The 22,038-nt window shown below is 40.1% G+C and overlaps 1 protein-coding gene across 2 annotated transcripts in view; it reads left to right on the plus strand.

Moving 5' to 3' along the window:
• RECQL5 (RecQ like helicase 5) overlaps positions 1–18,345 on the plus strand; it is a 111,861-nt gene extending 93,516 nt beyond the window's left edge. For both annotated transcript variants that reach the window (XM_088482549.1, XM_088482550.1), the window contains exons 10-21: positions 2,225–2,458; positions 2,592–2,688; positions 2,777–2,807; positions 3,464–3,522; positions 8,719–8,792; positions 8,983–9,076; positions 10,460–10,594; positions 11,702–12,435; positions 12,524–12,575; positions 12,694–12,951; positions 16,552–16,627; positions 16,749–18,345. In XM_088482549.1, the coding sequence (XP_088338675.1) occupies positions 2,225–2,458; positions 2,592–2,688; positions 2,777–2,807; positions 3,464–3,522; positions 8,719–8,792; positions 8,983–9,076; positions 10,460–10,594; positions 11,702–12,435; positions 12,524–12,575; positions 12,694–12,951; positions 16,552–16,627; positions 16,749–16,849 (1,945 nt within the window). In that variant the 3' untranslated portion in view covers positions 16,850–18,345. The remainder of the gene's footprint in view (positions 1–2,224; positions 2,459–2,591; positions 2,689–2,776; positions 2,808–3,463; positions 3,523–8,718; positions 8,793–8,982; positions 9,077–10,459; positions 10,595–11,701; positions 12,436–12,523; positions 12,576–12,693; positions 12,952–16,551; positions 16,628–16,748) is intronic.
• The last annotated feature ends 3,693 nt before the right edge of the window (positions 18,346–22,038 follow it).

Here is a 22,038-nt window from a genome sequence, read left to right on the forward strand (position 1 = left end):
CACAGTTGCTAATACGCACACAATCGGCCAATTGTTGCGTACTGCGTATGTATTGCTGTGCGCGAAATAGCTATTGCAATCGGGACTGCTATCGCAGAGGCTAAGTAGACCCCTCACAGATTGCTTGACAGGAAGCACTGTTTATGGTTGGTGATGGGGTGGTGGTCGGGGAAACGCAGGCGTGCCAGTGCGTTAGCATGCCGTTGCAGGGGCATGCATAAATTATCCACTGCGATGCCATAAGCAGTCTGAGGTCTCATAGCGTGTGTGGTTGTTAGCAATTTCTGAGTAAGGTCAGAGCTTCTGCAAATGTGCGTGAGGCCGCGATGGTACTCAATTGTACCGATGGTTTCACTATTCTGCTAAGTATTACGGATGTGTGCAATGTAATGTGGGCGTCTTTATGTATTGCGGAGTTTGCATTGCGATTGCAATGGGTTAGCATACTATCGCAGTTGAACCACGTGTGTACGCAATATTGCATACCGTAGTGAATCAGGCCCATATTTAGCTGTGGTGCCAATGAGCAGAACTGCAGTGAAAACTGGGAACTACAATGTACATGAAATAAAACTCCTGACTCTCATCCTAAATCGCTTATCATAGGACATACTTATCCCCTATTGTTTATTTAAAGAAAAACTTTTATTGAAATAAATTTATACTGTGTCATGTATGGAGTCTATTACAGAATTTTATACAGTGTGAGTGATTAAATCACTTGTGATGGAACCTTGTCTATATGATATTCTGTTACAATGAAAGTTCTTCCACAGGGAACTTATTGCCTAATTTTATAGGATACCCTTTTTAAAGACCTGACTTGATGAAACCGTTTCTTGATCCGTATGATAATTCTTTCAATACGAGCATTTCTTTACATCTAACAGTGGGCCTGATTCAGCACTGCTGGACGCAGATTCCCGATTATTGGGAATCTGCGCGTGTGCAGGACCCATTATGCGAGTGTGCAGAATGGGTCCTGCTAAGATGCACGCAAGCTTTTGAATGCTTCTGCCTGATTGACATGCAGAGGCATTTAAGGGGCGGTGCGGGGGCGAAGTCGGCCGGCATTCCCGGAAACGGGACGTGTCTGCCCCATTTTCCGGGAGTAGCCAGCCCAGGGACTGCGTGGGCGTTCGCAGTCTGCTGGGCTCGCAAACCAGCCAGCCTGGGAAAGCTGAGGTTTACTCAGCTGGCCATCCATCCACCATCGACCACCGATGCAGTGCTTGGATCGCAAATGCAGCAGGGGGTGTCATAAACCTCCTGCTGTATTCGCATTATTGCAAGGATTGCAATTGTAAAGCTGCATTCGTGCAGTATTGCAATTGCGATCCTTGCTGAATCAGGCCCAGTGTTCCTATAAGCTCTTGGCTACGATCTCCGTCTTTGTAGAATAATCTGTAAAATCACTAAAGGGGGGTAATTAAATTCAACTGGATGGTCGCAATGTTCCCTTCTGAAACAGCACATCGCATTTAATTGAAGTCCCCCTAAGTGCAGTATTTTCAGGTAGACGTAACTTAAAGAATGGTATGTACCTGTACTTTACACCAGCCATCTTACTTGTTTACATAGAATGATGTGTTGCTTGCCAAAGTAGTCATTGCTTTGTTATTGATGTGTTTAGTCTGGGTGCTTTCAAGTGGTTAGGGAACTAATAATCTATGTCTGTATGGGAAACGCCATACTTTAGCTCTGTTTGACACCACAATTCTGGAAAGCACGTAAAGCAAACACAATAATTAGGACATAGAGAGTTATTATTCTGATCACATGTCATCCAGACCTCACCCTAATAGTTGTCCTTCTTGCAGCTATCTTCATACTCTAACAATACCATCAGAGACCACTCTATATAGCAAGCTGCCAAAGGTAGTACAGGTACTGTTGACTGCACCATATACTTTAACTTTGAATACACATCTCACCTTTGAAAGGAAAGGCTTACAAAGTTATGCTAACTTCTTATTATTATTTCATGTGTGAACTGGAAGGTTTTGCCACAACAATAACAGAATGGGCCACATTTAAAGTGGATTCTTTTTAAAGTTGCGCTTCTTCTCCTTCCTGTCGTTTAAATAAAACATTTAATATGAGAATGGACTAAACCCGAGCAAAATGTATTTTAATTATATCATCATTATCTCTGTGTTATAAATCTGTCTATTGTGCTTGTTGTATCTTTGATACCAGTAATGTGCGTTCATTCCTTCCTCAGGTGCCGACACGCTGCTATTGCATCATATTTTGGTGACGAGAAGCCGCTGTGTAATATGTGCTGTGACTGCTGTAAGAATCCGCGGGCAGTGAAGCAACAGATTGAACACTTGCAGGGTTTGCTTTTGAACGGAAGAAGCAGGACCTGCATCCAGCAGCCCGGGGCTCCATCTGGACCATTTGGATATGAGCCGGATCTTTATGAAGGGGGAAAAAAAGGGTACGGCTTCGCCAGGTAAGTGATCTGTCCAACTGTGTAATACTTGATCGATGGGTGGATGTTGCAGACTTGTATAAAGGTATTTTGCATCTGTTTTGGACATGTATACTTTTGTTGTTATTCTTTTCTGCCTGCATTTTATTTCTAGATATGATAGTGATTCTGATGGAGAACGGGAGGACTCATCCGACAATCGTACACGACAGTGGAACAGCTTCTATCAGAAGCAGATGAATATGAGGAAGGTAAGAGTGGAACCTGGTGATTTCTCTAGCCAGGTGGACAAGCACAGTCATCTAATCTCCTCTTCCTTTGTGTCTTTACTTGTTTCAGAGCAAAGATCTCCAAGAATTTGTTCCTCCAAGTACGTGAAGGCATTTCAAATAATTCTCTCAGTAAACTTTTATCCTATGCAACATTCTGTTATCAAAGTCTCCCTTTGCTGAATTGTGCTTCAGGAATGTATATACTAGGCTTCCATAATATGATCTGTCATCCTCGATAATATCACACACGTCCCTAGCCATTAGGATGTATCTCACCACAGTCGTATTGATGACCGGCTCTGGTAAGAGATGGCAAATGATTGAGCAGAATGGCAGGATTTCTAGCACCATCATAGAAACATGGAAAGCGTTCTATATTCGGAATGCTTTCTGTCCTGCTGGGACTTCAAAGAGACTGTTACCAACTATTCATAACAGCTCCATTATATTTATGCTGCACTCCCACATTTGTTTACACGCTGGTGATCACCAGGGTTACCCTGCAGTAGAGGGAGGGTTAACTGGGACCAAAAAAAACACAGGATAACTATCAGAGTAATTAAGTTAACTTGGCTCCATTCTAACTAGAAATTGGAAAAGTTACAAAAATAAAAAACACAGTGAAATGTAATCTGTGTTTTTTTATCTTTTTTAGATTTGTGCTCTTTTGATGTATCTTCCATACATTTAATATATGCACTAACAATTTGGTAACATTATTGTGATCCATCATTTTGTATCTTTGCAATAATAGGTGAGGACTGTCCACTTAAAGATGGAGCTAATGACAAAATCTCCAAACTCACTGTCAAGGTAAGAGCCGAAAAACAGAGACCAATTATACAACAATATTGTGTTACATGTCACCATATTGTTGACTCCACCATTAATGGCCCTACACTTTTCTGGGAAGGCAGACACCATGGTGGTAGAGAGCTGGGCCGGGCCGGGGTACTTACGAGGTATGTGGCCTAATGTAAGGAGGTGTGGCCACGCCCCCTCAAAAAAAAAAAATATATATATATATATTTTTTAAAATTATTATTTGCTGCAGCCAACTGCATAAACATCTGCATTGTGTCCAACCCTGAATCAGGCCCCTCATGTAATATGTGGGATTTGTGGACTACATTCAGGTGCTATTGTAGTCATTGGTGAAACATAGTGTAAAGTGTGGCCTTTACTGGTTCATGTTAATGCTCTACTGTTGCCAGTAGTGGTTACAGTATATGTAATGTTTGGGGATTAGTATAATTAGTATAGAAAGTTGGGAATATAGTAGGGTGCACAACTTGTGTAAATGTATCACTGTAGACATGTGCTGGGGTGTCAGTGTATATAGTTGTTCACAACTATGCATTATGTGGAGTAGAACGGTATGTGTTGGGATGTTAGTGTATATTATGTGGAGTAGAACTGTATGTGTTGGGATGTTAGTGTATATTGTGTGGAGTATAACGGTATGTGTTGGGATGTTAGTGTATATTGTGTGGAGTAGAACGGTATGTGTTGGGATGTTAGTGTATATTGTGTGCAGTATAACGGTATGTGTTGGGATGTTAGTGTATATTGTGTGGAGTATAACGGTATGTGTTGGGATGTTAGTGTATATTGTGTGGAGTAGAACTGTATGTGTTGGGATGTTAGTGTATATTGTGTGGAGTAGAACGGTATGTGTTGGGATGTTAGTGTATATTGTGTGGAGTAGAACGGTATGTGTTGGGATGTTAGTGTATATTGCGTGGAGTGTAACGGTATGTGTTGGGATGTTAGTGTATATTGTGTGGAGTATAACGGTATGTGTTGGGTTGTTAGTGTATATTGTGTGGAGTATAACGGTATGTGTTGGGATGTTAGTGTATATTGTGTGGAGTATAACGGTATGTGTTGGGATGTTAGTGTATATTGTGTGCAGTATAACGTTATGTGTTGGGATGTTAGTGTATATTGTGTGGAGTATAGCGGTATGTGTTGGGATGTTAGTGTATATTGTGTGGAGTATAACGGTATGTGTTGGGATGTTAGCGTATATTGTGTGGAGTATAACGGTATGTGTTGGGATGTTAGCGTATATTGTGTGGAGTATAACGGTATGTGTTGGGATGTTAGTGTATATTGTGTGGAGTGTAACGGTATGTGTAGGGTTGTTAGTGTATATTGTGTGGAGTATAACGGTATGTGTTGGGATGTTAGTGTATATTGTGTGGAGTATAACGGTATGTGTTGGGATGTTAGTGTATATTGTGTGCAGTATAACGTTATGTGTTGGGATGTTAGTGTATATTGTGTGGAGTATAGCGGTATGTGTTGGGATGTTAGTGTATATTGTGTGGAGTATAACGGTATGTGTTGGGATGTTAGCGTATATTGTGTGGAGTATAACGGTATGTGTTGGGATGTTAGCGTATATTGTGTGGAGTATAACGGTATGTGTTGGGATGTTAGCGTATATTGTGTGGAGTAGAACGGTATGTGTTGGGATGTTAGTGTATATTGTGTGGAGTAGAACGGTATGTGTTGGGATGTTAGTGTATATTGTGTGGAGTAGAACGGTATGTGTTGGGATGTTAGTGTATATTGTGTGGAGTAGAACGGTATGTGTTGGGATGTTAGTGTATATTGTGTGGAGTAGAACGGTATGTGTTGGGATGTTAGTGTATATTGTGTGGAGTAGAACGATATGTGTTGGGATGTTAGTGTATATTGTGTGGAGTAGAACGGTATGTGTTGGGATGTTAGCGTATATTGTGTGGAGTAGAACGGTATGTGTTGGGATGTTAGTGTATATTGTGTGGAGTAGAACGGTATGTGTTGGGATGTTAGCGTATATTGTGTGGAGTATAACGGTATGTGTTGGGATGTTAGTGTATATTGTGTGGAGTAGAACGGTATGTGTTGGGATGTTAGTGTAGAGTGAGTACGCTGTGTAAGTTATGGGTGTACAATATGTATGTTCATTACAGTAGAGAGAAAATAGTATATTGTGATGTTTTGGGTATAGTGATTATATGCTGTTGAGAATGAATTATTTCTCATAATTTGTGGCACGTGTCCAGGTGTTAGAAGGATTTTTGTATAACATTCAGTAAAGTTCAATTAATAAACTTAATTGCCTCCAGTAATTTGTCATAGTTAGTGGTGGATTATAGTAGGGATTGTTTAGGCAGTAATCTGAGGCACAGTTAACAACATCTTCCATATTAACCATATAAACCATAGGACATGGAAAATAGATTTTTTATATGCTCTGGGTTAGGAACCATATGTATATTTCAACAGACTTGGGAATACTTTTGCTGTTCATTCCAAAATACATGCGATTATGAGGTTTTGTGTATAATAATACACTTAAGTTTAGGTCTTGCTTCTTGATCTAATAGAAATAGACATGGAAAATAGTGTGTCATGGTGGCCAGTTGCTTAAGAACTGTCCACAGATGTTGAATCCAATGTTTGTTATATTGGCTATAAAAGTGGCGTGGGAGTACTAAATGAATACACTTTAGTCGGTCAGGTGTGTGTGGGACACTGTACACTGCCTATATTATAGAGAGAGAGTAGACAAAAATTCCCTATTGTGACATTCCTTTAAGTTGTCACAAATTCAGTCTGTCTGGGACAGAGATACGGGCTTTTGTGTAAAATATATGAGACCGTATCCTGAGGAAGTGGTAATGGTAAAACCAAGAAACACCTTGATAATAGTGTTCATGACAATATATGTTTTATAAAAAATATTTCATTTTGGTGATACAAAGCTCCTGCTACATTTAAATGATCTACAAGGGCTTTTTAGACACCTCTATACACATTTCCTGCTAAGATGTTTGTACCATTGTATGTATTCAGCTGTAACTCAGACATAAGTCATGTAATTACCATCACTGAAAGGGTAGGCACAATTATTGATTCAATGCTGTATTCTGCCAGATTTTGGACTAAAGCCCGGGTACACACTGAGTGATGTGTACCGGTACGATATGTACCGACAGGAGAACATATCGTACCTTCGGGTACACATTAGAACGGGGTAATTAATGACCTCCTGTTCCGTCCTTCATTACCTGCAACGGGGCTGCATGCGATATCGTCCGGTTAGACGTTCAGCATGGCCGACTGGACTATACCGTATGCGGCCGTGGGGGCACGCATATTAGCCATACACACTGAGCTACGCGACCGATATGTCATTCTGATTCGGCCGGAAACGACATATCGTGCCGACAGTGTCTCACTGTATACCCAGCTTAAGTGCTGCCTGATGTGTGTATAAACTGACTTTTCCTTACCACATCTTCGACCACCAGTGTTAACATACACTACAACATTGCCAAGTTTCTCATAGAAAGTTGTCCCTATAGACAGCCATGGAATGTGTGACAGATCCTTAAATCTTGTCAACTGTAGAAAGAGTTGAATGTTCCCACCCAATTCTCCTTTTGTTACCTCCAGCTGTAACACAATTACAGGCATTATGGGCGCATGTATTAAGTGTACAGCCACCTTTATACAGCTTTTCTGGCAATGTCCCAAACTTGAGGGTACTGTGAGCAAATTGCTAAAGATCTTTAATAACTTCCTGTATGAGACAAGTATTAGTGTGACAACCCTCACAGTATGAGGTCTTGTTTATGTACTAAGGAGCAATAGCTGAGAGGATGCAGGGGAGGAGGGTTTACATTTGTGAGCATACGGTATGGGTGACAAATGGATATAACTCAAATTTATGTTTGTGTATATTAAATGCTAATATCTGTGTATCTTTGTAATGCTTGCACACATGACACAGGGAACAGATAGATATTTACAGGTCTGTCTTTTAGTTTTAATGCTATAACAGGCTCCATAATAGCAAATGGCTATGGAAGAGTCCTCAGTCATGGGGTGCATTACATGTTGCTCTTATTTTACTGTTAAGTAGATAGCCCCAATGGATAATTCATCTTATAGCGGAAACAGTCTGCAATATCGGATGTAAAAAAAAAAATATTCCAAAAGGTAACTTACCTGGCATTCCATGTTATCCAGTACGCCCCCTCTGGCAGGATGCTGCTAGTGTTTAGCAAGTTGCCTGAATGAAGAAAGGGCCGATTAGCAGGAGCAAAGGGAACGTGGCAGATATTGAGGAACTCTTCTCAGTTTTCAGTGGAATTCTCTTTTAAAACTTTCTTTTATTTTTGTTTGACTTTTATTTTTGTTTTGTTTTGGTGTTACACTGAAACTGTAATAAATTTTTGGTTCAGGTGTCAGCGGGGTTGAATTGGGGAGTATAAACTTTTGGGAGTATATACTACTTCTAATTCACCATCCCCATTAAGCTTTGATTTTTGCCGCTTCTTTCAGTTGTGCTGCTCACAATATTAATATACTATATTGAGCTTCTCTTAGTACTAGGTGTTAACTCTTTAGGTGTGACGTCACTAGAAGTTTCCTTGCTTAATAGAGCAGAATAAATTATCACACCCCTGAAATGGATCTAACTGTTGTGGTTACTTGTAGATGTAGTTTGCAATGGATCTATTAGTAATTAAAATAGGGGATACTTATTGGAATCACTGCTAGGAAAAACTTTGAAACATTTATATTTTTTTGTGATGTTTTGTATTATGTTACCCAAAGAAAGCCCTATGGGAACTGCAAAAAAAAAGGGGAATATAAGAAAATGATAGCCAGCAAAACTGACAATGAAAACCCATGACAATTGGACTGGTCCTAGTGGTGTGACCAACTCTGGCGTTAAAAGGGGTTTTCATTTTCTATTAAAAACTAACTATTTTTTTTTAATACAATTTTACACTCAGAAATTGTAGTGTGTGAGGTCTAACTAATTTAACTCCACTTCCGGCCCACTCGACAACTGCAAAATGGTAACTGAACAGTGTGTCCAATAACCACAATGTAATTTCGATTAGATATTTATTTTCATTTACTAAGCTGTATCATATATTTCTAGTAACTAAGCAGTGCTCAGTGTAACGGTTACTAGACTGATAACCCCTGTGCTTATAGGCTCGGGAGCACTGCCTGAAGATGCTGGTGGAAGCGCTCAGTAAAAATGTACAGGGGACCGATATACTGTACAGGTAAGAAGATGTTTTTTAGTTCTTCATGGACGTGTGCATGTCTGTGTGTGCGCGATTCATGCATGGGTAGCTATTTCCTCTGACAATTCTTAAGCAGGACCACAATGTATTCCTATATGCAATGTGTCCATAAGACTCTCGCAGTATATTCCTCCTCATAACCATGTCTGTGTTCAACTCCGTCCTTCAGGACTGATGTTGCTTCATCTGCTGTGGACTTGGAATATGAGGTTTTCCGCAGCAGCAAGGTGTCAAATCTCTACAAAGCAGGAGTGCTGAAAAAGGTAAGGCCTGAAAAAGTAGATGGTCAAGTTGACAGGGGAGACTTTGATCTTCACATAGACAGAACACGGTGTACGAAGAAAGAAAAAATAGTAACAAATTCTACAACTTTTGATGAGGTGTTAGTACTGAAAGGGAAGTATTTAATTGGTTGTGAAGCAGGGAAGATGGCAAATGATTGGATACCTGGTGCCGTTTACAACTACTCCTTTAATGTTCCCTCTGGTATTGAACTTTACCTCTTTTTCATATTTCACATGTTTGATGTTAAAATCCACATTCAACACAAGGGGAATATACAACTTTTCTTTTAAAAAAATGTTTTCACACAGTACATAAATACGATTTATACAGGTCAATCCAGTTAGGTGCTAGTTGCTGTTTTCTTTTCAAATTCGCCCAATCGAATTCATTTTGCAGTCCAATTAGCAACTCGCACTGAACCAGTGAATTCACATTTTTCCATTCGAGAGATGGAAAGGAAAATCTTTATTTTAAGGTTAAAATGTCGGTACCTTGGGCTGAACCCCTTGGACGCCCCCCCCCCCCCCTACTGACTAATTAGGCAAATGGGAGTTTCCAATTAGCTTAATTAGTCCAATAATTACTTGGCATTATTTGGGGTGAAACAAATGGCATCAATTTACCCCTAAATAAGGCACTCCAAATGTAATTACAGTATTTTTTGATTGAAAAAGAATTTTTTTTTAATCATTTTTTTTATACAATTTTTCAAAGTACCCCAAAATCTCCTTTTTTCCTACTTTTTTTTTTTTGCATTTTTCGTTTAAATTAATGTGAGATTAAATGAAAAAGTTAGCTTTTTATCATTTTTTTGCATATTTTTTTTAAATAAAACACAAATCAGACGTTTTACACCATTTAAAAACCTTCAGTACTTTCCTAATGCCCACAAATAGCCTTCTATACGGTCCTGTTAATGAACTTATCAATTTTGGGGGGTTGAGTACCTCGAATAGGCATTTTTCATTGGATTGGAGAATTCTCGGGAGCGCGCATTCATGCGAGGTCTACGAGTTTTATGAAACAAACTCGCTACTCGCAATTCGCACCTAATTGGATTGACCTCATAGTTTTTGGGTTTTTTAAATTTCTCGTGCTATCATTTAAATGTGTCTATAACAACACATATTTGCACTTTGTTTTAAAATTTGGTAATTAGCGAATATCAGATTCCCTACTTTAGGACCCTATGGAAGTGAAATAGTAAAAAGCAGGAGGCTTTGTGCAAGTTATTGACGACCGCAGTGTCTAAAAATATTTTGACCTTATAGTGGACTGACAGTAGCACATACCCTGTATCTTTATTGACAATTACAGTGTGCTGCATAGTGGATAAATTCCACACCTACCTTTCCCTCCAGGTGGCTGAGATCAATAAGGCGTCAAAGGATGGTGAGCTTTATGCTGTGCTTGGAACATCTGACTGTTCACAGAAGACGGAGACAAAAGTGGACACAAATGAAGATGGATTTATTCCAGCTTCTCGGATGAATACGGTTTGTAAGAGTATATGGAGTTGAAAATGGTTACTCTGACACACTACTGATGGGCATCACTGTTTTTGAAATTATAAATAAATAAATGTGATTGATCTTAAGGTGGCATAACCTAAACATTTAGTGCTTCATTTAGCAATGAAACTTTAAGGGGCAAATTCAGTTAGCCGCTGTCATTTACCACAGACTAATTAACGCAGAGGTGCTATTTAATTACAGCCGAAGGCATCCTGCAGGCTGCAGTTAACAAGGATTCTTTTTAGCAGGAGCTGGCTCATAAAGAAATATGCGTTAATTAGCCTGTTTACGGGTGCAGCGACTGTGTTAACCCTCAGGCCTGAGAACTTATCACTGATTCTATGGTTAACACAGTAATTTATTGGGCGAGAAAAAGGGTCTCTAATTGAATAGCCCCGGGGCGTTAAAGCCAGAGGCTACCACCCTTTTTCACCGGCGGTAAATTACCACTGTTAATTGAATTCCCCCCTAAATGTGAAGGGCCCAACAGCAGAACCTTTGCCAAAGTGACAGTCTAGCTGGATTTTTGCCTAGTTCTATATGAGGCCCTTAGTTCATTACTGGTCCTTATAACTAACCTGTGCACTCATAGTCTGCTCAGGTGCACCGTCTAGCTGGATATACACCTAGTTCTAAATAAGGCACTTAGGGCCTAATTCAGCAGTGCAGGACGTGTCTGCGAGCCCGCACGTAAACTGGCAGCAGACTGTCAGTGATTGACAGTCTGCTGCCGTTTGGGGGCGGCGATGGCCTCCGTTTCCTGAAACGGAGGTATGTCGCTGCCATTGTAGGGGAGTGAAAAGGCCTGGATCTCCTTCGACTGACGGAGATTTCCTGGCCTCTTCGGCTGGCTGCGTGACCCAATGGGTCGGATACGTAATGCAGCAGGGGGCGTGATGCCTCCTGCTGCATTACCATATCAGCACAGACGGAATAGCTAAAATGCTTGCGAGCAGCTTAGCTATTCCATCTGAAGCTGAATCAGGCCCTTAGTTCATTACTGGTCCTTATAACTAACCTGTGCACTCATAATCTGCTCATATTGTACTAGTGCCTTCATGACAACAGTGTTTCTTATTTTCCATTCAGTTTAAAGGTAAGAGAGTGGGGGCACCATCTCTCTTTCAATCTGCATCAAATTTGCTGCAATCCCTTTCATTGGAAACTGGACCACCACAGACTGAGCCAGAATCTATGCAGCAGCTTGAGCCTGGCAGTGCCAGTCCTCTTCCTAAGAACACTGAAAGCCCCAGCAAAAAAGAAAACAGCCCAAACAAAAAGCCCCGGCCTAGCAAGAAGCAGCAAGAGCTGGCCTACACTGCAGCTAAAGACTCTCAAGACATTTCCAAGTTTTTCTTATCAGAGGGTAAATCCAAGTCCTTATCTACTGTCCCTTGTATGGGAAAGAGTGCCAGTCCTACTGTTTATGATAGCCCTTCCATCAGTAATACCTCTCAAAACCAAGATGCCTTCAGTTTAGACCTCTTTAATGGGCATGAGGGTAATATTGGGGAACCTGTTGGAAGCGTGTCAGGTCCAAGCAAATCAGATAGCCTGGTTATCCAGCCATTAGAAAAAAACAATCTCTCATGGAACAATTTACCTGAACCGTCATTGGACTCAAATAACCTCACTGGCAATCTATGTGTAAACACTTTAAAGGCTACACATGTCCAAGATGTGCAGCTATCAGAAACAAGTGTTAGAGATACCCTAAATATAAAACCATTACAAAACCAGGAGCTGTCTAATAAGTCCTTCTGTCTGGAAACTTCACAGAAGACTCAAGAAGTGAACTCAGATACAGACCAAAAGCACAGTAGGTAAGCCTGTTTAGTTGTTTTACTCTTGGATATGTTAAATGATACATTTAAAAAAAAATGTAAAAAAATAATTATGCTTGCTACATAGCTCCAGCCTGTCAAGATCTCCCGAGCCCAAGAGAAAGGCATCAGATGAGGAGGTCAGTTGTCTGAGATGTTTTTCTGGGGTACATCACTTATCCATTATCTGTTAATGACACCTTTTCTGGGTTTAACATGGTTGTGAAAACTAAGGTTAACACCAAATTGTTTGGCCAGGAAATTGGGGAACCGTCTACAAAAAGGATTAGGAGAGAAGAAAAATCATCCTCCATCTTATATCACCATGAGAAAGGCAGCAGCCATGGAAAAAAGAAAGTGACCTTTGACCCAAACCTCAGCCAAGAAGACAAGGAAGGAACAGCTAAAATTTTGCAGCCTCCTCCTGGGAATAAAGTGCTAAACCTGAAACAGACAGCTGACATAGTGGTGAAGTACTTGACCCCTTTCTTCCGTGAAGGAAAGTTTGCATCCAAGGTAAGTATGGCATTTCTGTCTTTCTACATGTATTTTTACTGACGGTCAGAGCCTTATTCCATCCGAAACTGAAATTCAGATCTGTGTGAAATTCTGTAAGTTAAACGTTGATGCTAAATATTGTGTCCCTACATGTATGTTTTTGTTTAAGAACATGTAATTGACTCAGCTGAACTTAAAGTACATTTCCAAAGTTCCAAATTGGTGTATATTAGCACAATAAATCAGTGCATAGGTCATAACGTAAGCAGAGAACATTCTATGACAGTGGGGTATACTGCCAGGCACTCAAAATATGCTCATGGGTAGTATACATGTGTGTGAGCCCATTCATGAAACAGGACAAGGTACATTTTACCATTTCCAGAGTATACTTCCAGTCAGAACCCTCCTGTTGGGCCTGATGACACCTCCAAACGTGTTGTGCTGCCAGTGTGCAATCGACAACTTGATGTTGTGTTAGGTCATAGGTCAGTAGTGTCTTTGTAAACACTGATAAAATAATTGAGTCTGGATCGGAAATTCCTCATCTAGCTTTTGCAAATTAATCCTAGCTTTTGCAAATGAATCCTTCACATCCTCAGATACTGGTACGCCCCAGATTCATGCATCAGGTATAGAAGTTAACGTGGGAAGTTTGCATTTGCCTCAGAGGTGAAAGTAAACTCTATTTTATCACCATTAGCAAAGTCTTAACCATCTCTCAGCCTTGCATTGATGGATTATACTGTTACTGTTGAAAGGACAATCTGTAGTCTCTTTAAACAACTCATATCCCTTTTTGTGAAAATAAGTAGTCTTGTCAAATTTGGGGTACTTGAAAATGGGTACTAGCATATTTTCATGTCTCTAAAGTGAAGTTTTAGAAAAAGTGAAACTTCTCCGTCATACAAGCATCTGCACTCTCAAAAACACTTGGCCCCTTCTTGGAGCACCCCCAGAACCTTATTTCGCTAGTTTTAGAAGTTGTCCCCCGATATTTTTCATTTTCGCCCCAAATTTCTAAGGCGTTTTTTGGAGTGTTCCTGGTATTTTTTTTTTTCCTTTTTTGGGAATTGTCCTTTTGGGGGGTGTACCAAGGGTTCTGAGTGGTTTCCCAACATCTGCACCCCAAAATATAGATTTTGCACTTTTTTTCACCTGCTATTCTGTGGAGAAAAAGTATCGCCTATTTCAGAGCATCGACTTTTCACATAGGCAAAAACGGACTGGAATTGAATACGGAGGGAAAAAAACAGGCAAAATTTTTGCAAAAAAACACGCAAAAACGGCTTTTTGCTCCAAATTGAATACGACCCGAAGTAAGAAATGTATGAATCACACAATTGGGATCTTCGTCAGCCCTTTTATTTTTTTTACTTGTGGCATTGTTGCTGTAGTTGGTTGAATACGTTTGTAGATTTGTGTTAGGTAATTTTTGTTGTAAAAGTGAGGAAATGAAATCCTCATCAATTCTCAAAATTATTATATTCCCAATTTGACTTCATCCTTATTTGTCAACCAGGATTCCAAAGCATAAAAGCTAATACACTAGGTTATTTCTTGAATCTATTAGACCAAGAGCATTTGAACCATTGCATACTATACATAAGTGGTCCTCAACCCTCAAGTTTGCCCGCAGGTCATGTTTTGAAGGTTTCTGTCTGTGGAAGCAGGTGGGATAATTATTGACCCAGCAAAATGATTAAAGACATCCACAAAACATGACCTGTTGGTGGCACTTGAGGACAGACTGGAGTTGAGAACAATTGCTGTAGATACTGGTTTTATTATTCTTGCCATATGGTCCACACCTATAGAATTCCTCCTAGGAGTACATTTATAAGTAACTATATACACCCCAAAGTCTTTCCTGGGACCATTTTTCCAAGGACATTCCATTTTATTTCTCTTAAGACAAAACCATCTGAAGCCACTTTCTCTGGACTTTCATCTCCGCTCAGTCAGAGTGCTGGGTTCATTTGCTCCACTGGGCGTTTCTCCCTGTTTCCACTACCTATCCTAATTTTCCACTTCGTGTTATTATGTTATGCAGTTCCTGCTGTTACTATTTCTACTATCCAAGATGCCAGGGAGCAAACTCATAATTTACTGCAAAACACTTTTTCCCATACGAGAGACACTGATAGACAATGTCATTCTGAATTTCTTTTTTTGGGGGTAGGATTTGTTTTTGCCTCAATAAAAAACAGCAGCCTCAAAGTAATCATTCTCCAATTATTACAGATGTGTCGTCCTACACATAGCCTCAATACGCCATGCGGCATGAGACGACTGGCACAAGTGAGATGCCAGGAACATATTTTGCGTTTTTTTTAAACTGAAAATTGCAAACGAATGCGACAAACAGCGTCACATGACTGCACTGATTAATTAGATATGCAACACTTGTGTGAGGCTAAATCTGTACACGAATCACACTGGAACTTGGCAATCTGCTTCCTACCATATGAGCACCAAATGCTATCCCTGCTGTTTTGTTTCTTAAACCATTACTGACCAGTAAGCTAGGCTTTATTCTGGTGGTCACAGTGCACTGGGAGTCTTAACGTTAGATGGCAAATGATGGAGAGCTGTGGCCTTAGTAGTTACTGATGTGGGTGATGGATGAGGTGAATGTATGGATTGAATAAGGAAAATGAGCTTGAAGAGGACACATGTTGGAGAACAACGGTTGTGTATTGGATGGATGGGTGAGGGAGGTATGCTGTGCTGGAGGAGTTGGTTAGACAGGTTAGAGTTGTCTTAACTGGTGTGAGCTTCAAAAAAAGGAGTGACATTGTAGAGACGTTTTTCACTTCCTTACACTGCTCTGCTATTGCAGGACCCTCACCATCTTGTCAGCTACGCGGTGGTTGCAAAATGGCTAGTTTAAAAAAGAAAAACAAAGTAGCTTCTAGGACAAGTGATTGTAATTATTGATGCAGTGATATTTTCAGTCTTTCGCAAGTCATTGTTAGCTGAGAGATACATTTTCATGTAATTGTTCTGGAGGGTATTTTAGAACTGCTGAAGCGATAGCTCATATTGCGCTGTTTACAATGCTTACATTCAGAGGGAAAAACAACTAGCTTTTGGTATGTAGTCATGATATCTATAATAATATAATAAGAACCTTGTGTCTGATTTTCATGAAAAATGCACCATTTTGTAGTGGAAACTCATAGAAATAACCTGCACTTTGTTTCATCTTGATCTGTCAATAACAAAAATGCAAGCGATAGGTGTGGCACCATGCACGTGGCCCGGTAAAGGGTGGGAGGGAGGGGCTTTGGGCCCGCAATCACTTGAATAGGATCGGCTACATGCAGTCTGTGCACAGGGCACTCCGTGACTTTGGCGTGAGTGATGGGTGAAGGCACTGCTGCCATCTGTCTGTATAGCGCTACTGGTCAGATGGGCCACTCCCCTGACAGGGCCCCTATGCAAAGCAATACAACTAGAACACCTCAAATAAAAAAATGATGTTAGATGCGATTTCATTGTGGGCACCAGCTAATTGCAAATATAATTTGTCAGTTTTGAATATTGTTGGGAATATATAAAACTTATGGATGAGTATGTTCAGTCATACTGAGTGCATATTTCATCTTTTCACAGGATCTCTTTAAAGGGTTTGCACGACACCTGTCTCACCACCTTGCGGGGGATAACAAAGCACCAATGCGTAAACACGGTAAACCTATCATGTGTCTTGACAGAGCTACGCGTGCCCCAAAGCCACCTGACTTCCATTGTTCTTTTCTAGTACATATCACATACTCATATTAACATGATATTGTCCTTCCTTTCCTCAGTAAAAGAAGAAGCCCAGAAACTGATCAAGACATTTTTTAAGAACCGCACATGTTGTGACAGTGAAAAAGACTGGCAGGAGATGCTACATACTGCCAACTAATGCCATATAGATGGCAGCAAAGACCCCGTCTGACATGGGACATTTACTATGCACTAGAGCTCAGAGACGCACGTGGCTACCTCACACCAGTGTGCTGGGCTGGCTGTCACCATGTGGGTGCACCTTCTAAACATTGAAATGTTTTCCTATCATTAGTTTTTATCAAGTCTACTGAGCTTACTGTAAACATGTTGTCAGTATACAGCACTACTATATGATTATGGACAGACCTCCAATAAAATAACTCCTTCAGTGCTACATAAACCGGAAAGGGAGCACAACATTTCTGTTTAGTGTCTCTCTCATATAAACCATACAATAATTTAAATGAGTAATGATGTATATTGTATCATGTTTAGTTCTAGAATCTATCCTGAAATCTCTGCAACATTTCCCCAGCTAAGGGGATTTAATTAGAGGGGAACCCAAGTTACAAGCATGTACATGCTGATTGGACTCCCCTTGACCTGCTGCTAGTTGTGATTGGGCAAATATCTCTGATACTGCTACAATTGTGCCACCTAGTGGATGGTGATGGTATAGTGTTAATGTCAATCTCACCTCTGTGTCTTGGCTACTGCAATTTTCTCTTGCTTACTGGATTAACAATAGTATGTTAACCTGCTTAAATCCAGGTCCCTTTATCCCAATTCTGTCCTTCTCCCTACTACTAACAAAGGAAAAGTTATGGAGTTATCTAATTTCTTCAGGTATTGTATACATATTGTTTCGGACTGGAAAAATATTACGTTCAAAGGGATACAAATATATAGTTTATAATTTAATATTAAAGCAAAACTTATTTGTGAATTATTGCTTGACTTAACTGGTGGTGTTACAGTGTCCAAAGATAGTTTTGAACATTTATACAATTCCTAGGTATCTTGCCCACCTGTATTTTCTGACTTTTGAGGGAATGATTGTTGCACTGATAGAAAGCATTAAATACAACGCATCAACAGCTGTCCTGCTCAGAAACATGGTGGAAGCTGCCAGGGATAGAACACCATATTAAGTGCTCCTCCTCCTGGTAAATGGGTACATTCGTTTTGCTATGGTTAATTACATAGTGCATAAGTTACTATGTAATAAAGCAATAAACAGACCTGTTGACAGGTTCTCTTTAAAATGTTTAATATGTGGCTAACAATGAAAAAGCGCAAAATACAGTCATTTAATTTGAAAGGTAGCTGACTCCCAATGTGAGCGTATACACCCTGAACAGGTCAGAGCGAGGCTTCTACCTCCTGTCCCATCACTTGTTCATTTTCAAAGCAATGGAGTGCTATGATGTTACCTGCATTTTCCATGTATGTTTCTCTACCATTCTGATTCAGCTGTTCCACATGGAAAATAAATGAGAGGGTATTACGTAGGTGTCATGGTGGTTTTAGGAGTGTGATATTTGTAAATAACGAAACCTGACCAGGGTCATTAATAAATAGAGCCATAATGTGGAAGTAGTAAAACATGGGTGATCCTACAGTATGCCCAATAATTGCTTTGTTTAACTGTAATGGTTGATATTGCAGGGTGAGCACCTCACTGTTTAGCATAAGAATTGGACTACTGAGAGAAATTTATTACTGGAGTCCATGAACAATTTATCGATTTACCACATGATTAGAAATAATAACCATACAGAGGCAGACTAATAAGGTTATGTGTGCTTAATTAAAAAAAATAAAAAATGTAAATCCAAATTTTTTGACACACGTTTAGCAAAAATACATTTCATACAGCCATCTCTTATTTTTACGTGACTATTGGTAGCAATCTGTGCGCTCACAGTGCAGGCGGAATTACTCTAGGAGCTTCCTGTTCTTCTGATCTGTTGAAGATGTCCAAAAGGTAAGTTACAGTGCAATAAGGGTCAAGGAGGGTGAGGGGAGATCCCTATTTGTTACACAGGGAGGCATGTGAAAGGACAGAGGTTATTTAAATATGTTCCGTATCTAGATTTTTTCCTAATCGGTTTGTCCTTAAAACCAAGCAGGTAATGAAAATATGAGATTATTATATTATTTCTTTAACAGCATTTGCTCCCTCACATGCTGCAATTTTCTGTTCTGACAGTGTCACACTAAATAGTACATAGGTGCCCTGTTTGGCTGCTCCCATACTGTTCCCTGGATCACTTCTTTAGTAATCTGTCAGAGACCTTTGAGAGAAATTTTTTTTTTTTCAAAAATACTTGATAAAAATAATCATATGGGAGGCAGCACATGCCTCTATCTGTCATGTTAATGCATCATAGTGTCTCAGTATTCTAGACAAGGAGGCAGCACATGCCTCAGTCCACCAGACAAATGCTCCATGCTTAGTCCAAGTACACCCTATGACTCCATTAATCCCATCTAACTGAAATAATTGCAATGGAAAATCTACTGCTCCACCTAAAACTTTCGAGGAACCAGTGTCTTAGTGAAAATGACAGGTTTCATCACAGCTCCCACTCATATTAGAGGAATTATGGACTGGGTATACCTAGCCAATATTAGTCTGTAATATTCTTATTCTAAATAAGGAGAAATGAATATAAAATGAACAAGAGATTATAGTTCAGTTTTCCTAGAAAGTAGCAATAGTTTAGAAGCTGGGACCCATTTTACCATATTTATCATTATTAATATTTGAACTTTAGATGTAAGTAATGAATAATGCTATTCTGCAGTGGTATTCTGAGGTGTAGGTTTAAAAAAGGAACTTAAACTAGGGGCTGAATTCAATTAGCTGCGAAAAGTGAATTGAATTTGCCTGTTTTTCCGCAATGTTTTCTCCATGTGCGCTTTTCACCCTACTCAATTGTAAATCGCGTGAAAACACAAATAGGCGAATGTTCTCCAAAACGAAAAGGGACTTTTTTGGGGGGAATTTAGTTTGTACCCCATAAACAGCTTCAGTGACCCTGGGAATCGATATAGAATAGTAGTAGTAGCCCTAATGAAGGTATTTAGTGAACCTATTTTGTTGTAAAGGGCTGTTATATGCATATTTGTGGAAAAATTATAGAAAACAACGTTTTTTGCGGAAAAATAAGTACCGAGGTTAAATTTGGGGTACATGAAATTGGGTACTAGTATATTTTGATGTCTCTAAAATGAAGATTTAAAAAATCTCAAAAATACACCTGCAGCCTCCAGCAATCCCAAAATCACCTGTCCCAACCATATAGCCCCCAAAGTACCAGGCCCCCCACTTTTTTTTTCCATTTTCCAACACTTGTCATTCTTGGGGCGAAAATGAAATGTATTTTTTGGGATGAATCGTTTAATTTATTTAATTTTCTTTCCTTATTAGTCATTAGCGGGGTGTCCAAAGGGTTCTGAACAAAGTCCCCACATTTGTACCTCAAAATATGGATTTTGCACTTCTTTTCTCCTGCCTTTTGCTGGAGAAACTTTTTCGCCTGTTTTTGCCTTTGGAGTTTTCGCCTAGGTGAAAACTCTGGGGAATTGAATATGGAGATACTGTACTTTGAAAACAGGCGAAAAGTGCAAATCGGAAAAAACTTTTCTCCAAACGGCACTTTTCACGGCTAATTGAACACGACCCTAGGAGGTAAATGTATGGTGAAGGGAATTTAATATTAAAGGGCTTTAAATATTGACCTATACATTGATTAGAATGCTCTGGAGTGGATAGCAGATACTTAATGAATATGAAGAGGGGAGATGGAATCACAAACTCCTTTTATCCAATGCAAATTTCCTAAACTTACTTAGTGGTGGCACACTGATGTATTATCTCCCCCCGGGTGCTGAAAACGATTGCAAAAGTCTTGCATGACAAGGAAGCTATACAGAGGGGTGGGATGGGATTTGCACCTCTTCGGGAGGTGCAAATTCCCCTCAAAGGAGTTTGTAGATGCCTGATCTGATCTGCAGTGAAAATAAGTGAGCACTGTCTATCTGACCTGTGAGTCTGTCTCCTAGAATTGTCACTCAGTCCCGTTTGTGTCTCTGTCCTGTCATCATGTCTGTCTGAACTGTAAGCCTGTCTGCTAGAACTATCATCGCAAATACGGGTCGGACCCGGGTTTTGAACCCGGGTCAGGGCCTTTCACATCGCCTTAATAACCCGGGTTATTGCAGATTTGGTGCCTTTTAACTTAACCCGAGTTGCCTATGTTAAAACAGTGTGATGTAATTTTTAAAGGATTTTATTGGCTCACAATTATGATGACATTTTCAGTAAAGAAAAGGAGAGGCTGGGGAATGCTTGCAGTGCAGCAACCATGGCCGACAGAGCACATATCACAGATGCAGCCCACATTTTGCTGATGTTGCGATATGTTATCGCATCCTTGACGGTGCCAGTTATCTGTTTACATATTTCTTCCTCACCCCTGATCCGCAGCAACTCCATTACTTCTTCATCACTCCAGTTTGCCATGATTCCTCCAGTGAAAGTAAAGTACAGTATAGTACATTGTGCTGTCTGTATGTAGCTTATTATTAACTGCCTTTTCCCCAAAGTGTGCAGGACAGTAATGTAAATACAGAGACATGTGCTCTGTGTGCAGGCTGGTCAGCTGACTGGAAAAAGCCTGTACCATTTAAGAGCCAAATAACCTGGGTCCGACCCGTGTTTAACCCTCCTTTTAACCCGGGTTGAAATACTGGGTCGGTCGACCCGGGTTATTCATTTTGGTGCATTTAAAAATCACCCGGGTTATTTTGGTGATGTGAAACGGGTATCATCAGTATGTTTGATTCTCAGTCATGCTTGTGTTTCTGTCTGTCCTGTATGTGCCCTCAGTTCTGTCAGTAGCTCTTGCATAAACTTGGTTTGCTTTTATAATGCAGAAGGGTAATCCACCACCAAGCATGTGTAATATGATGATCATATATTTGTAAGTTTGCTGCATTTTGTTCTAAAGATTGAAGCACAGGCAACCTGACTACAACTAAGATGCTATTGTTTTATGTTGTCTTGGCCAGCGCTTCTCAAACGTTGTGTTGTACTACCTTATTATGCATGACACACCAGGGACCAACTCATGACACACTGACAATGGGCTGAGAAAAATAAAAAAGACCTGATTCCGCAGGATGCACTCTGGCGAATCAGCCAGGCAAGCAGAGGAGTGTGCGCTTTCCCACTCCCCCCCTATGCTCCACTGGATAATGTGTGGGCTTGTCAAAGCAAAGTCCCATCCACCCTCTGGAGCATCAGAGAGGAGCCGG

The sequence above is a fragment of the Taudactylus pleione genome, unplaced genomic scaffold, assembly GCF_031769625.1.
Source record: "Taudactylus pleione unplaced genomic scaffold, aTauple2 ptg000290l, whole genome shotgun sequence".
Lineage (NCBI taxonomy): Eukaryota > Metazoa > Chordata > Amphibia > Anura > Myobatrachidae > Taudactylus > Taudactylus pleione.